Source organism: Rattus norvegicus, chromosome 2 (assembly GCF_036323735.1).
Source record: "Rattus norvegicus strain BN/NHsdMcwi chromosome 2, GRCr8, whole genome shotgun sequence".
Taxonomy (NCBI): domain Eukaryota; kingdom Metazoa; phylum Chordata; class Mammalia; order Rodentia; family Muridae; genus Rattus; species Rattus norvegicus.
Window position 1 is genome coordinate 209,856,180 of NC_086020.1, and position 14,131 is coordinate 209,870,310.

The window sequence follows — 14,131 nt, forward strand, 5'->3', positions numbered from 1 at the left end:
AGTCAAGGCTGCCCACTCTCTCCCTACTTGTTCAATATAGTTCTTGAAGTTCTAGCCAGAGAAATCAGACAACAAAAGGAGATCAAGGGGATACAGATCGGAAAAGAAGAGGTCAAAATAACACTATTTGCAGATGATAGGATAGTATATTTAAATGATCCCAAAAGTTCCACCAGAGAACTACTAAAGCTGATAAACAACTTCAGCAAAGTGGCTGGGTATAAAATTAACTCAAATAAATCAGTTGCCTTCCTCTATACAAAAGAGAAACAAGCCGAGAAGGAATTAAGGAAATGACACCCTTCATAATAGACCCAAATAATATAAAGTACCTTGGTGTGACTTTAACCAAGCAAGTAAAAATCTGTACAATAAGAACTTCAAGACACTGAGGGAAGAAATTGAAGAAGACCTCAGAAGATGGAAAGATCTCCCATGCTCATGGATTGGCAGGATTAATATAGTAAAAATGGCCATTTTACCAAAAGCAATCTACAGATTCAATGCCATCCCCATCAAAATACCAATTCAATTCTTCAAAGAGTTAGACAGAACAATTTGCAAATTCATCTGGAATAACAAAAAACCCAGGATAGCTAAAGCTATCCTCAACAATAAAAGGACTTCAGGGGGAATCACTATCCCTGAACTCAAGCACTATTACAGAGCAATAGTGATAAAAACTGCATGGTATTGGTACAGAGACAGACAGATAGACCAATGGAATAGAACTGAAGACCCAGAAATGAACCCACACACCTATGGTCACTTGATTTTTGACAAAGGAGCCAAAACCATCCAATGGAAAAAAGAGCATTTTCAGCAAATGGTGCTGGTTCAACTGGAGGTCAACATGTAGAAGAATGCAGATCGATCCATGCTTATCACCCTGTACAAAGCTTAAGTCCAAGTGGATCAAGGACCTCCACATCAAACCAGACACACTCAAACTAATAGAAGAAAAACTAGGGAAGCATCTGGAACACATGGGCACTGGAAAAAATTTCCTGAACAAAACACCAATGGCTTATGCTCTAAGATCAAGAATCGACAAATGGGATCTCATAAAACTGCAAAGCTCCTGTAAGGCAAAGGACACTGTGGTTAGGAGAAAACGGCAACCAACAGATTGGGAAAATATCTTTACCAATCCTACAACAGATAGAGGCCTTATATCCAAAATATACAAAGAACTCAAGAAGTTAGACCGCAGGGAAACAAATAACCCTATTAAAAATGGGGTTCAGAGCTAAACAAAGAATTCACAGCTGAGGAATGCCGATTGGCTGAGAAACACCTAAAGAAATGTTCAACATCTTTAGTCATAAGGGAAATGCAAATCAAAACAACCCTGAGATGTCACCTCACACCAGTGAGAATGGCTAAGATCAAAAACTCAGGTGACAGCAGATGCTGGCGAGGATGTGGAGAAAGAGGAACACTCCTCCATTTTTGGTGGGATTGCAGACTGGTACAACCATTCTGGAAATCAGTCTGGAGGTTCCTCAGAAAATTGGACATTGAACTGCCTGAGGATCCAGCTATACCTCTCTTGGGCATATACCCAAAAGATGCCTCAACATATCAAAGAGACACTTGTTCCACTATGTTCATCGCAGCCTTATTTATAATAGCCAGAAACTGGAAAGAACCCAGATGCCCTTCAACAGAGGAATGGATACAGAAAATGTAGTACATCTACACAATGGAATATTACTCAGCTATCAAAAACAACGACTTTATGAAATTCGTAGGCAAATGGTTGGAACTGGAAAATATCATCCTGAGTGAGCTAACCCAATCACAGAAAGACATACATGGTATGCACTCATTGATAAGTGGCTATTAGCCCAAATGCTTGAATTACCCTAGATCCCTAGAACAAACGAAGCTCAAGACGGATGATCAAAATGTGAATGCTTCACTCCTTCTTTAAATGAGGAAAAAGAATACCCTTGGCAGGGAAGGGAGAGGCAAAGATTAAAACAGAGACTGAAGGAACACCCATTCAGAGCCTGCCCCACACGTGGCCCATACATATACAGCCACCCAATTTGACAAGATGGATGAAGCAAAGAAGTGCAGACTGACAGGAGCCGGATGTAGATCGCTCCTGAGAGACACAGCCAGAATACAGCAAATATAGAGGCGAATGCCAGCAGCAAACCACTGAACTGAGAACGGGACCCCCATTGAAGGAATCAGAGAAAGAACTGGAAGAGCTTGAAGGGGCTCAAGACCCCATATGTACAACAATGCCAAGCAACCAGAGCTTCCAGGGACTAAGCCACTACCTAAAGACTATACATGGACTGACCCTGGACTCTGACCTCATAGGTAGCAATGAATATCCTAGTAAGAGCACTAGTGGAAGGGGAAGCCCTGGGTCCTGCTAAGACTGAACCCCCAGTGAACTAGACTGTGGGTGGAGGGTGGCAATGGGGGGAGGGTTGGGAGGGGAACACCCATAAGGAAGGGGAGGGGGAAGGGGGATGTTTGCCCGGAAACCGGGAAAGGGAATAACACTCGGAATGTATATAAGAAATACTGAAGTTAATAAAAAAAAATAAAGCTGAAGTAAGATAAAAGAAAAAGCTTAGTGAAATATCCTTGCATATGGAACGCACTCCATTAGCTTCAGCTACCATTATCTACCATGCTGGTTAATTGTCAGTTGTATAATATAAATATGGGTATAAGTGCTTCCCAAAGATCTGCTGAACCAGAGTGACAACAAATTTCTATTAACTGCTAAATAAATATGTCTAAAAAATACCTTAAGTAACTAGAAGAAGCATAGACACACTGATGTATATTTGCAATACATAATGTAGATGACTCTCATATGGTATGAATTTGCAAAGGTCCCATGACTTGCAGTTTATGACTGCCCAGCTACAGATTAGAAAGGTTAACTGACTCATCCAAAGCCTCTCCGCTCCTTTGCAGACGGTAGGGTGGGGGTTATCTACACTCACTCCAAAGCCTGCAGAAAGGGAACAGCGTGATTCTGTCATTGTTAAGTAACAGGAAGCATTTCCAAACTAGATGACGGGAGCAAAGCAGCATAATGCATCCATGTTTGGAAACATGGAAAGCGATTGAATAGACCTTCACAGATGTACAGAAGAAAAAGCAGGTGCGCTAATGAGTGAAGATGGGCGAGAAAATCAACTGAGAAATAACTAGAGATGAATTTGTTAAGATCATACTTAAAATTTGCGAAATAGAGGAAAACAATTAGGAAGGATAGAGAAGCACTGAGGAAACAGCTTTTGGCCTAAAGAACAGCCTGGTGTGCTTAGTAAATAGTAGATTTCTTTTGAAAATAAAAGCTTATCTATGGGGTAATACATATGTGATATTATTGGTGAAACCTACTCTCTCCTCTATTTATGAATTATTCTTAAATTCCAGAAGTCGGTAACATAGTATAAAACTCTAGAATTGGGTAATATTGTATAAAACTTGGCAAGTTTGATGTATCTATCCCTTGAGTTACTATATTAAATTTAGAAGGTGGTGTGTGTGTGTGTGTGTGTGTGTGTGTGTGTGTGTGTGTGTGTGTGTGGTGAGTACCTTGCCAGTTTTGCATGCAGAGGGCAGAAGAGAAGTTAGCCAGACCATTCCTCCTGGAATCCCCCCTCTCTGTACCTCTTACAATATTAGCATGACAGGTACACAAAGCCTTACCTGAGTTTTACATTACATGCTGATTAAAACATAATTCAGTCTCTCATGCTTGCATGGCCAATATTCTTATCTACTGAGCCATCTCCTCCGTGTTTAAAGATTCTTTTTTTTTTCCAAATAGGCATTCCAAGAGTTTGAAGATGCTCCAAGTCTTCTGAGTTGTTCTCTTCATATTGAAAACATCTACTTATGAGTTAAGGGAGGAATGAGTGATTTAAATTATAAGAATTCATAGTGACTGAAGCCTGATAAGATAGCCAATCGCTTGTGTTTCTTACACTAAGCTGTTTTAAATTACGATGAAATTGGCTTTCAGTTTAAATTTTTAAAATTCTATTCATTCACTCTAGGAATCTGAGCACATTTTTCTCTGCATGCGTCTTTCCATCATCAGTTATCCAGGATTGCTAAGAGTTGTTTCCACAGATGTAGAAGCTGTACAGGGAAGTCCAAGTGTGGTCCCTACCAGATCTAATGGACTTGATCTTTTGATAGTGATATGGTGAAAGCAGAGTGTTTAGAATTAAGGGGTGTGGTTTTCGTAATTGATGGGGAGAGCATCAATATCTGAATAAACTTCTGCCTTCTCTCTCATTTTCCTTCCTCACAGGCTTCTGGAGCAGATGCCCTGGAGTTAAATTTATCCTGTCCACATGGCATGGGGGAGAGAGGAATGGGTTTGGCTTGTGGGCAGGTAAGCACTCCAGCAGCTGCTGCTGTGGCTGTCAGTAGGACAGAATGGTCCCCTGTATGGATTCTTCCTGTACCTTAGGTGAGGAGATGTGTGGATCTGATGACTGGCTGGAGACTCGCAGGACTGCAGTGTTTAAATATTTAGTGCTTAAAAAGTGGAAAATGAGGGAAACTGGAATTGCGGCAACGGTTGGGTTTTATTGAGGAAATCGTATTATGTGCTTGACAGGAAGGAATATCATAACAAATAGTCTTTAAAGGCGCTGAAGCAGAGTTAGCTGATATCCAAGGCAATGTTCTTTATTCATTTCTAAGGCCGATCTAGTTTCCCCGGGGCAATACAGTGTACACAATGCGTTGTTCGTAGTGATTTTGCAGTAAATGGGGCACAGCACAAATTGCGTTTTACAGTTTTTAGCATACAATCGTTATTCCCTAACTGTATTTGGGGAGTTGCAAAAAGATTTTGATGGTGTTTTTATTTACGGATGCAATAAATGGAAGCTTTATGTTAAAGTAAATTCAAAAAAATATCCTAATGAATAAATGCAAAGTAATATGTTAATATATAGAAAATACAACATCTTTATGGAACAAGATGTAGCGTGGTGTGTTAAGGGGAGATGAGAATGCTTAATGCTTAAAAGGTAAGTGTTTTGAATCTCATTTCGCTTTTAAGCCCAGAGGAAATGTTGTGAATTAAATAACAAAACTTTGGTATTTTCCTAGAGCTGTCACTTTCCTAGAACTTTGAAGCATACTTCTGTAGCCATTCGTGACTTGGGATTCTTTCTTAGGAGGTACCAACTGTCCCACACTCCTGTTTTTCTCAAGTCACTGAGTTGATATGAATTAAACTCAGAGCCCTTTATTTGGGGAGAGGAAAGTTTTCACATGCTTAAGTGAACAAGAGTTTCTATTTTCATGTTCAAATGCAGAGAGGGGTTCTTTAAGTACATTGTAAATATTTAATAGGCCTTGGGAATGGATTTGCAACTCAGGAAGAAATCATTCTTAAGAACAGCAGGAGGGGAGGGGCTGGCCCATCTTTCTGGGTACCCGGGCTCCTCTCACAACAGGTTACCAGAAGGCCATTAAGCCTGGTAAACACATCCACAATTTAGTGCTATCAAGTCAGGGGAAAGCAGCGTTATTTCAGAGTCACACGATGGATGATCTAACAGTGTGTCAGGGATGTGGCATGTTTAAAGAGAAGACTGCACTGTGCAGGTGACTGAGTCCATAACCCACATGCCACTCACAGAAGAGTGAGTATCTGAGTGACCCCAGAACCCATATAAAACAGCTGGCACTGCTGTGGGTACTTGTAACACCCAGTGCTGGAGAGGCAGAGATGAGAGGATCCCTGAAGCATTCTATGCTGTCAGCCTATGGCTTTAGTTAGTAAGCTCCAGCTTCTGTAAGAGAAGGGGTTTGAGAAGAAAAACAAAACAAAACAGTGAGCATTGTTGACCTCCGACTGCCCCATGCATATGCTTGCAAAACCCCCACAAGAGTGCAGACGTTAAAGGATGCTAGAAGGGCAGTGGTACAAGGTTTGAGTTGGTCCTGAGTGAGTACACTCTTCCTTTATTCATTGAATTTACCCCCTCCGCCTATTTCACAGGCTAGACCTCAAAACCCACATTTTAAAACGTGAATTCCTTGTCTAACATCAGGTTTGGAAAAGAGAAGCATACTAATTTCTTAAGGAAGACTGCATTCTGGTGTTTATATTTTGCCACAAATATAACAATTATTTGAAAATGTTGCAAATTCCCAGCTGAGTTTCTCCTTCCAGAATGGGCTTTGTTCCTTGCATACATCTGAACGTACCCAGCTATGATTCCGTGTAGGTGTATTCTCTCCAGGGAGTTATTTAGTCACATAAACTTTTACACAGCCTTGAGCTAAAAGGGAATGCCAAATGCTAAAAATTTTGCAGGCAGAGATATCAATAAGACTTTCAAAGACTTGGATTTGTTGGCCCAAGGAAAGGGCATATTTCTATTTCACTTCTTGCTGCTACTAAAGCTGAAACCGGTTCTTACCAGCTGATCATACTGATTTTCTTTTGAATTTTATTATGTTGTGAGTTAAATAACTGGGAAATAATGTCAACTTAATACATTTTGCAGAGACTTGGGAGATAGGAATATTCAGCTTTTTGGAGGAGAAAAGAATAGTACTGTAGATTTATTAAAGAGTTTTCTAGGACTGTTCTTTAAGAGGGGCACAAACAGTCTGACCTTATTTGACTTTACCTCTAGCATTTCCCCCTTCTCTCCCTCTGGGTCCCACTGTTTATTCTGCTACCCCTCAGTTCCCCGTTGGTAGGTTAAGGAATGTGTACTCATTGTGTGGTCAGCAGAGGGATGAAGAGCTGCTATAGATGGATTCCCTTTACACTGCTCAGAGTCTAGTGCATGTCTGTCCGCACTGTCAGAGCAAGCTGAAAGCCCGCTGAATGAAGGGGAGGGCAACACTGTTTTAACATGGGCTTTTATCTAAAAGAAAAGTCTATTGTATAGCACATTTTCTTTTCCAAATACCAGTTATTCGTCATTTAACTCAGCTTTCTCACAAATATTTGATAAGTGAAGATTTTTTCTAAGAGTGTGCCCTTAAATAATTATTATAAATTAAATATACATAAGGTGCATGAATACACAGGAAATATAAATATATACATATAATATACATATGCATGACCCAAAATAATGAAGTTTAGTAAGCACGGAAAATTATAATCTCTGTTAAATATAGGCATCTTATTTATGAAATGGGCATATGTATATATATGTGTGTGTGTATAATATATATTATATTATATATATATATATATAAATATAAAGCAGTCAAAGTCACTCTCCCTCCATTAGCCGTGAAGCTGCTTGCCCTCCTGAGGCATAGGTATCTACCTCCAAACTGTAAGATCTGAATAGCATAATCTCTGAAATCCTGTCTAGTTCTGCCCTTCTGTGAGTATGGACATTTTAAGTAGTAGGCTAATCAGTGATTTTGAAAATCTGCTAAAGAAAGAATTGAGTAGCCATTACATTGTTTGTAAAAGCAAAACAAGACAACAGCAATTAAACTTTCACATTTCGTTATTCTACGTAAACTCATTCTTTCGCATCTAGTCCCTGTTTTGTAGAGTAGTCTCTGTAGGAGGATGAAATTTGGGGGAAGCACCAAAAAAATACATGCATGATGTTTATTTCTATAGGTATGTACCTGTGATGAAGTGATATGTATAACTAGAGGACCGATGACCAATAATGAAGAATGTCTACACCAATGTGGTATTATGAAAATTATTTAAAGCTTCTGAAATGGTTAACACTGGGTTTTCCTTAATAGCTTTAGATGGTGATTTATTGTAGGTACTTGAAGCCGTATGCAGGAAAAAACATTTGGTTGTTGGCAAATATTGGGCTGAAATGAATCTTTATTATTTTAATACCACAAAGCACTGCTTATTCTCATATATTATATTTGATTTGAATAAGTGAAGGATGATAATGAAACACTTAAGGTATGAGATGATTGCTTAGCATATGCCATGCCCTGGTCTCAACCCCCCAGCAAAATAAAAAATAATAAATATATTAGATGGATGTCATGATGCAAGTCTGTGATCTAGGCTACTTAGGAAGCTGATGTCAGAATATTGCAAATCCAAGCTGACTCGGAGAGCACATCCACATCCCTCCCTCCAAATGAATGCATAGAAAAGTCAAGCCAATGTCATCAAAGTTAAGGTTGTTCACTAAAGCCATTTGGTTAGCCATTTTGTTCTCAAAATGGAAAAATAAAGCCCTTGATCATTTACATAAGTGCCTAGTGTTCCAATTTTTTTTTAATGGTATCTCCTAAGTATTGCTCTTTAAGCAATTTGAGAACATGTGTGTGCTTGAAAGATCAGAGATGCACTGCACCTATTAGAAAAATCTCTACTCTGGCTAGCAACCTCCAAAGGAGGTTGTGTACCCCTATACATGTGTTCCAGATCTCAAAGCAGGCTATTGGGTACCCAAGTCCATGCTTCAATTGGCAAGGTGCCTAGGGTGTAGGAAAGGCACTGAGAACAGTTACCAGTGAGAAAAGATTCCAGTGTCAGCATTAAAGTTAGTAACTGATGATTTAACTGCAAGACCAAATCAATTCTGACATGTTTCATAATTCTGAATCACCCTTATTTCCCATTCCTCCATCTATAAAACCCCAAAAAGGGGCTGGAGAGATGGCTCAGAGGTTAAGAGCACTGACTGTTCTTTCAGAGGTCCTGAATTCAATTCCCACGTGGTGGCTCACAGCCATCTGTAACAAGATCTGATGCCCTCTTCTGGTATGTCTGAAGACAACTACAGTGTACTCGTATACATAACACACACACACACACACACACACACACACACACAAGAGCCTGAAACTTCAAGTTCCTTCTCCTGGGCCTGAGGGAGACTCTGTGACTTACCTTTCAGATTTAAGGATGTCTACAAGTTATACAGTTATATATGTAAGTCTATTTCCTATAAAACTTTATACATTTTATATCTAATTAAACTATAATTATCTTTATATAAAACAGTCCAATTTTCACCTTTGAAAGTTTTTCCCCTTGCCCTAAGCACTGTGTATAAAAACAAACAAACAGACAAACAAGCCTGCAAGCAAACAAAAACCCTTTAAAATTCTTTTAAATTACATTGAACTTTTCACATTTATTCTGCTAAATATTCTTGCCTAAGTTCAGAATGGTGCTTAAGGAGGCCTGTGAGAAATTATTTGTGTTCTCTTAGTGCTTTTGCAATTATTATCAGCACAGTGTTTGGACCAATAATCCTTCTTGGTGCTTATGTCTTTTGCGATGATACAGAGTTGAGTGTCTTTCAAAGATAGGCAATGTCGTCAGGAACTAGAGCTCTGTTAGGCCCTTCTGACTTTCCTTCTAGTGGAAAGAAATAGCAGCAGACATGGACAAGGCTAAGTCTCATTCTCACCTGTGGGTTTCGTCCATATCACTTGCCTTGTGTGTACATCTGCATGTGTGCTTGCATGTGTTCATATGCAGGTGCATTGTGTGTGCATGAGTGTTTTGCAGATATGGGTACATGTGCAGAGGTCATAGGTACACCTCAGGTATTGTTCGTCTGGTCCCATCAGTCATTTATTTGTTTGTTTATATGTTCATTTGTTTATTTATTTATTTATTTATTTATTCATTCATTCATTCATTCATTTATTGAGGAGAAAAGGTGTGCTATTGCCCTGAAAATCTCCATGTAGTTCCAGCTAGCTGTTCAGGGGTCTCCAAGGATTCATCTGTCTCCAAGCTCTGGGATACTGGAATTACAAGAGGTGCCATCATGTCTACCTTTTTCTTTTTAATTATTGTTATTAAACGTGAGTTCTAAAGTCAGCGTTTAGGTTAGTGTTAGTGTGGTAAGGACTTTGTCAATTGAGACATCAACCCAGCCCCTATATGTTTTCTCTAACTCAACGTCTTAATATTAGAAATCAGATTTTCCCAGAATTTTTGCTGACTCTGGATTTTTGACATCACAGTCACTACATGCACTGCTTACTTCTCAAACCTGCCACCCAGCACTGAAAGAAAACTTGTTCACAAGGATACAAGGATGTGATGGAAAGGGAATAAAATGCCTTGGTTTCCTAGTTTATACTCAGTATTAAGAAAAGCTTATACATACAACCCAATGATGTGTATACAACCCATAGAAATTATTATATTTCCTTACAATGAACTACTTTGTTGTTGCTTGTGTAAGTTGATAATTTTTCCTTTCAGCTGTGACATTTTGTGCTGTGGTTAAGCTTGGATGTATGAGCTGAAGGGAGCCTGAAGTTTGTTCCTTGTCAGCCCTTAATGTACAGGATAGAACTGGCCACAATGAGGTGTTTGATCTGTTTTCCCTCAAACTATCAGGGCCCCAAGCTTTGGTTTCCTTCATGATGGCCTCTTCTCAGGTACCTTGTCTAGCATTTTACATTGTTACTTCAGAGCATCCAATTCCATATGTGAACAGGTGAAAAAAAATGAGTAAAGTACCCTAGTGTCTTCTTCTGTCTACTATTCTTCTATCCGTCAAGAAGTCGTACCCTTCGGCTGAAATTATCCACATGGAAATCAGCTTTTATAGCTGGGCCAGATGACATCTAATTTATGAGCTGATATGACTTAACCAATCAACCAAGTGTTCCCTGAAAATGAAAGAGAATTAAGTGTGACTATGGAGGTGGGAACCAGAATTCTGTTCTTACTTCAATCTGTGATGACGTAGTGTTTGGATCCCTGCCAATGAGCTTGTTTTCCTCTCCCTAATCCTCAGAGGTTACAGCATAGTTTGTTGCCCTGGTAGGTTTTCCATTCTCCGTTCCTTTCAATACCTTCATTAGAGGTTTTTGGCTAAAACTGCACAAGTATTTCATCGAAGATTTAGATGGAAAGTTCCACCATGGTATTTAAATTGGAGGGAACACTGTCAAGCTTCCCAAGCGGGTCAAACGGCTGAGCACAGGTCATGAAGTCCATTACCAGCCACACTGTCATGCTACCCCACAGTGTCATGCATCCTTCTATTCACATATGATCTATACAGAATTTCCAAAAACATGCCTAGGGAGATGGCTCGGCAGTCAAGAGTGCTTGCTTTACCATCATGAAGAGCATTGTTGGGGTCCCAGCATGTATGTGTGCAACAAGCAGCACATCCCGTACATGCCTCTGATCCCAGCTCTAAAGCTTTATGGTTTCCTGCCAAACTGAGAAAACATGAGCCCAAAGCTTAGGGAGAGACCCACCTTAGGGGGGAAAACAACCCATAATAGAGGAAGACACCCACAGCCTGCTCTGGCCTCCATGCTTCTATGTATAGGTACAAACACCTTTATAGCCAACACATCACACACACACACACACACACACACACACACACACACACACACAGACACACCACAAATGAGTCTTGAAAGAATGTCCAGGCCCTATTTGTGACTCATTCTTAACATTAATTGTGTCCTCAGAAAGACTTTCATTGCGAAGTTTTCATGATGGGAAAAGTAAGCAAACCGGAAAATGTTTACAAGTTGTGAATCTTAAAAGGTTCAGTATCTTAAATGATTATTACCCCATATAAAATCACCCAGAGGGATATTCTGATATTTCCCTCTGGATCCGTTCTATGTCCAAATTTAATTTGCATAAAGCTTTATGTTTATGAAATAATGAAAAATCAAGGAAAAGCAAGGCCTGGTTTCTGTTTCAGGCTGCCAATTTTTTTTTCCATAAGACATTAGCCTCAGAATATTCTTCTCACCCATGCCAGAGAGCAGATGTCTGTCACTAGGAAGAGAGTCCAAAACTGAGAGTGAAGACTGCATTGCCCCAGATGTGCTTGCCTCTCCCTTGGGAAATAAAACCTTACTCCGGCAGCTGGGTTAACAGACCCTTTTTCTCACAGAGTACATTGTCCTGGGAGCTATGACCAAAGCACTGTTTGAATAAGGTCCTCATTAAGCATCTGTGGAGGGGACAATATTAAAGATACTTTTTTTAAAGCCAAAACCTGACAAGTCTCAAGCTTTCCTAAATTTCCAAGAGAATAGAAACTTGGAAAGTCCAGAGGTGGAGAGATTTCAGGGATTAGAGGGCTGAGTGTAAGAGCTGCTGGGAAATGCAGCCCAGGATTCACTTGCTGAGCTCCATTTGCTTTTGACACTGCTCTGGTAGCAAATGAAACCATTGCTTCTTCAGCTTCTTCATTGCTTCTCTTTCCCGGATTGTAACTCCTGCAAGTGATACATTCGAAGCTACAAATGGCATCACATGCAGATAATCCCTTCACTAAGGAGGCAGAGGAAGGAGGATCAGGACTTTGAGCTTATTTGGGAATCCATGGTGAGTTCATGTCTGAAAAATAAGTTAAAAGATTGGAGTGGAGAGAGAGAGAGAGAGAGAGAGAGAGAGAGAGAGAGAGAGAGAGAGAGAGAAACACAGACACAGAGACAGAGACAGAGACACAAGAGATAGACAACTGCTTCCTGTGATGTTTAATCCTGTGCTAATTGGCATGACCACTGAGGCTAGAGAGTAGGATTTTCATCCTCTGAGCTGACCTGCTAAATGTAGTCTGAGGCCGGCGTTAGGTGTAGATAGCCTCAGGAGAGTCCCATCAAACAACTTTGGTGAACTAATACAACTTCACAAGAAACATGGAGAAGGCCTGTGTACTATGATTGTCTGATGACCTCCACGCGGTGCGTTTACTCTGTTCTCTTTGTCTTCTTTGTGGTATAAGAATTTTGAAGGACTTTCAGACCAATGATTCTCTTGTTTATGAGGAGTCAAAATGAAATATTTGCTTTGTGCTATATTATGTTGCTTAACGTGTTATTTGATTTTAATTCTCTGCTATTTGCACAGATGGGTGTGCCTTGTAAGTAGATAACTCCAGGAGCTCTTGAAGATCTTGAAGAGGCATTTATGTAGCTGGCAATAGTTTGCCTAAAGCTAGTAGGCTATGAGGATTTTTAATTGCGGTTATTAATGTTTGTTAATGATATACAAATGAATGTTTCTTTTAAAAAATACAAACTTTTAATCCAAAGCAGTACCATTTAAATATAAAGTATCAGTTCAAAGACTATGAGTATTGTTGACTTTTATGGCTGTCATCTGGTACTAAGAAGCATTATATTAATAGGTACATTTATTAATGAATCATGTAAATGAACTACATATGTATTTTTATATACATATTCCTGGAAAGGAATAACAAAAGCACTTTAAAGGGGCTTTATATGTTACTCTTAAGTGGTAGTTGTTAATATCACAATGAATTAGAGAGGCTGAGCCAGGCTCTTTCTCGACTTTCTTTTTTTTTTTTTTTTTTTTTCAGAGCTGGGGACCGAACCCAGGGCCTTGTGCTTCCTAGGCAAGCACTCTACCACTGAGCTAAATACCCAACCCCTTCTTTCTCGACTTTCTTATCATAGCATATGACCAAATTCTAAAAGTTAATTAAAAAGCACCTTTGGCCTAAGGTGATAGAGACAGGAGATGGGAGAAGGGGTGTGATCTTAGCTTGTGATTCCATGACGACATGTTCCAGAGTGTCACACCAGACTGATTTATAACAAGGTTGGGGGACAATGCAGAAAACAAGATCATTAAGTTATGATTAACAGCAAAAAGGGAATACCGGCCATGAATTCCAATTATTTTACAGTAGTAGTAAAGGAGCTGGAAGACAGGCTTGCTTTAGCTATATAAGAAGGCTCCAGACTACACGAGACCTCTCTGGAAACAAACAAAAAGTAAAGATAATAAAAATCTAAAAATATTAATCCTATTACATTTTCTTTTCATTTTTTAAAGATGATAAGTCCAGGGCAGAGTGAAATGCAGTCTTTCCAGCAGAGAATAAATCAAGAAGTACATTTCACAAAGAGTGACTTTTGGCAAACAGGGTCCTTGTGGTACTTGTTCTCGAGGTAACCCAATTAGAGCTTTTATGTTGAAGAAAACTTTATTCAGCTAGCTTCTGTGCGTGCTGGACAGGTGTGTGGTAGGTATTGTGGCCCCTGCAACCCTAATTCCTTCTCGGTTAACACAGACTAGAAAAAGAATGTTCTGCCTTAAAAACTGAAGCGATCATGGCTTGCTTCCCACTGAATCTACAAGCGACTGATTTTGACCTGTGGTAGGTGTGTAGCAATA

The 14,131-nt window shown here is 39.6% G+C and overlaps 1 protein-coding gene across 1 annotated transcript in view; it reads left to right on the forward strand.

Moving 5' to 3' along the window:
* Dpyd (dihydropyrimidine dehydrogenase) overlaps positions 1-14,131 on the forward strand; it is an 865,876-nt gene that overhangs the window by 562,278 nt on the left and 289,467 nt on the right. Inside the window, exon 16 of the mRNA NM_031027.2 lies at positions 4,304-4,387. Within this exon, the coding sequence (NP_112289.2) occupies positions 4,304-4,387 (84 nt within the window). The remainder of the gene's footprint in view (positions 1-4,303; positions 4,388-14,131) is intronic.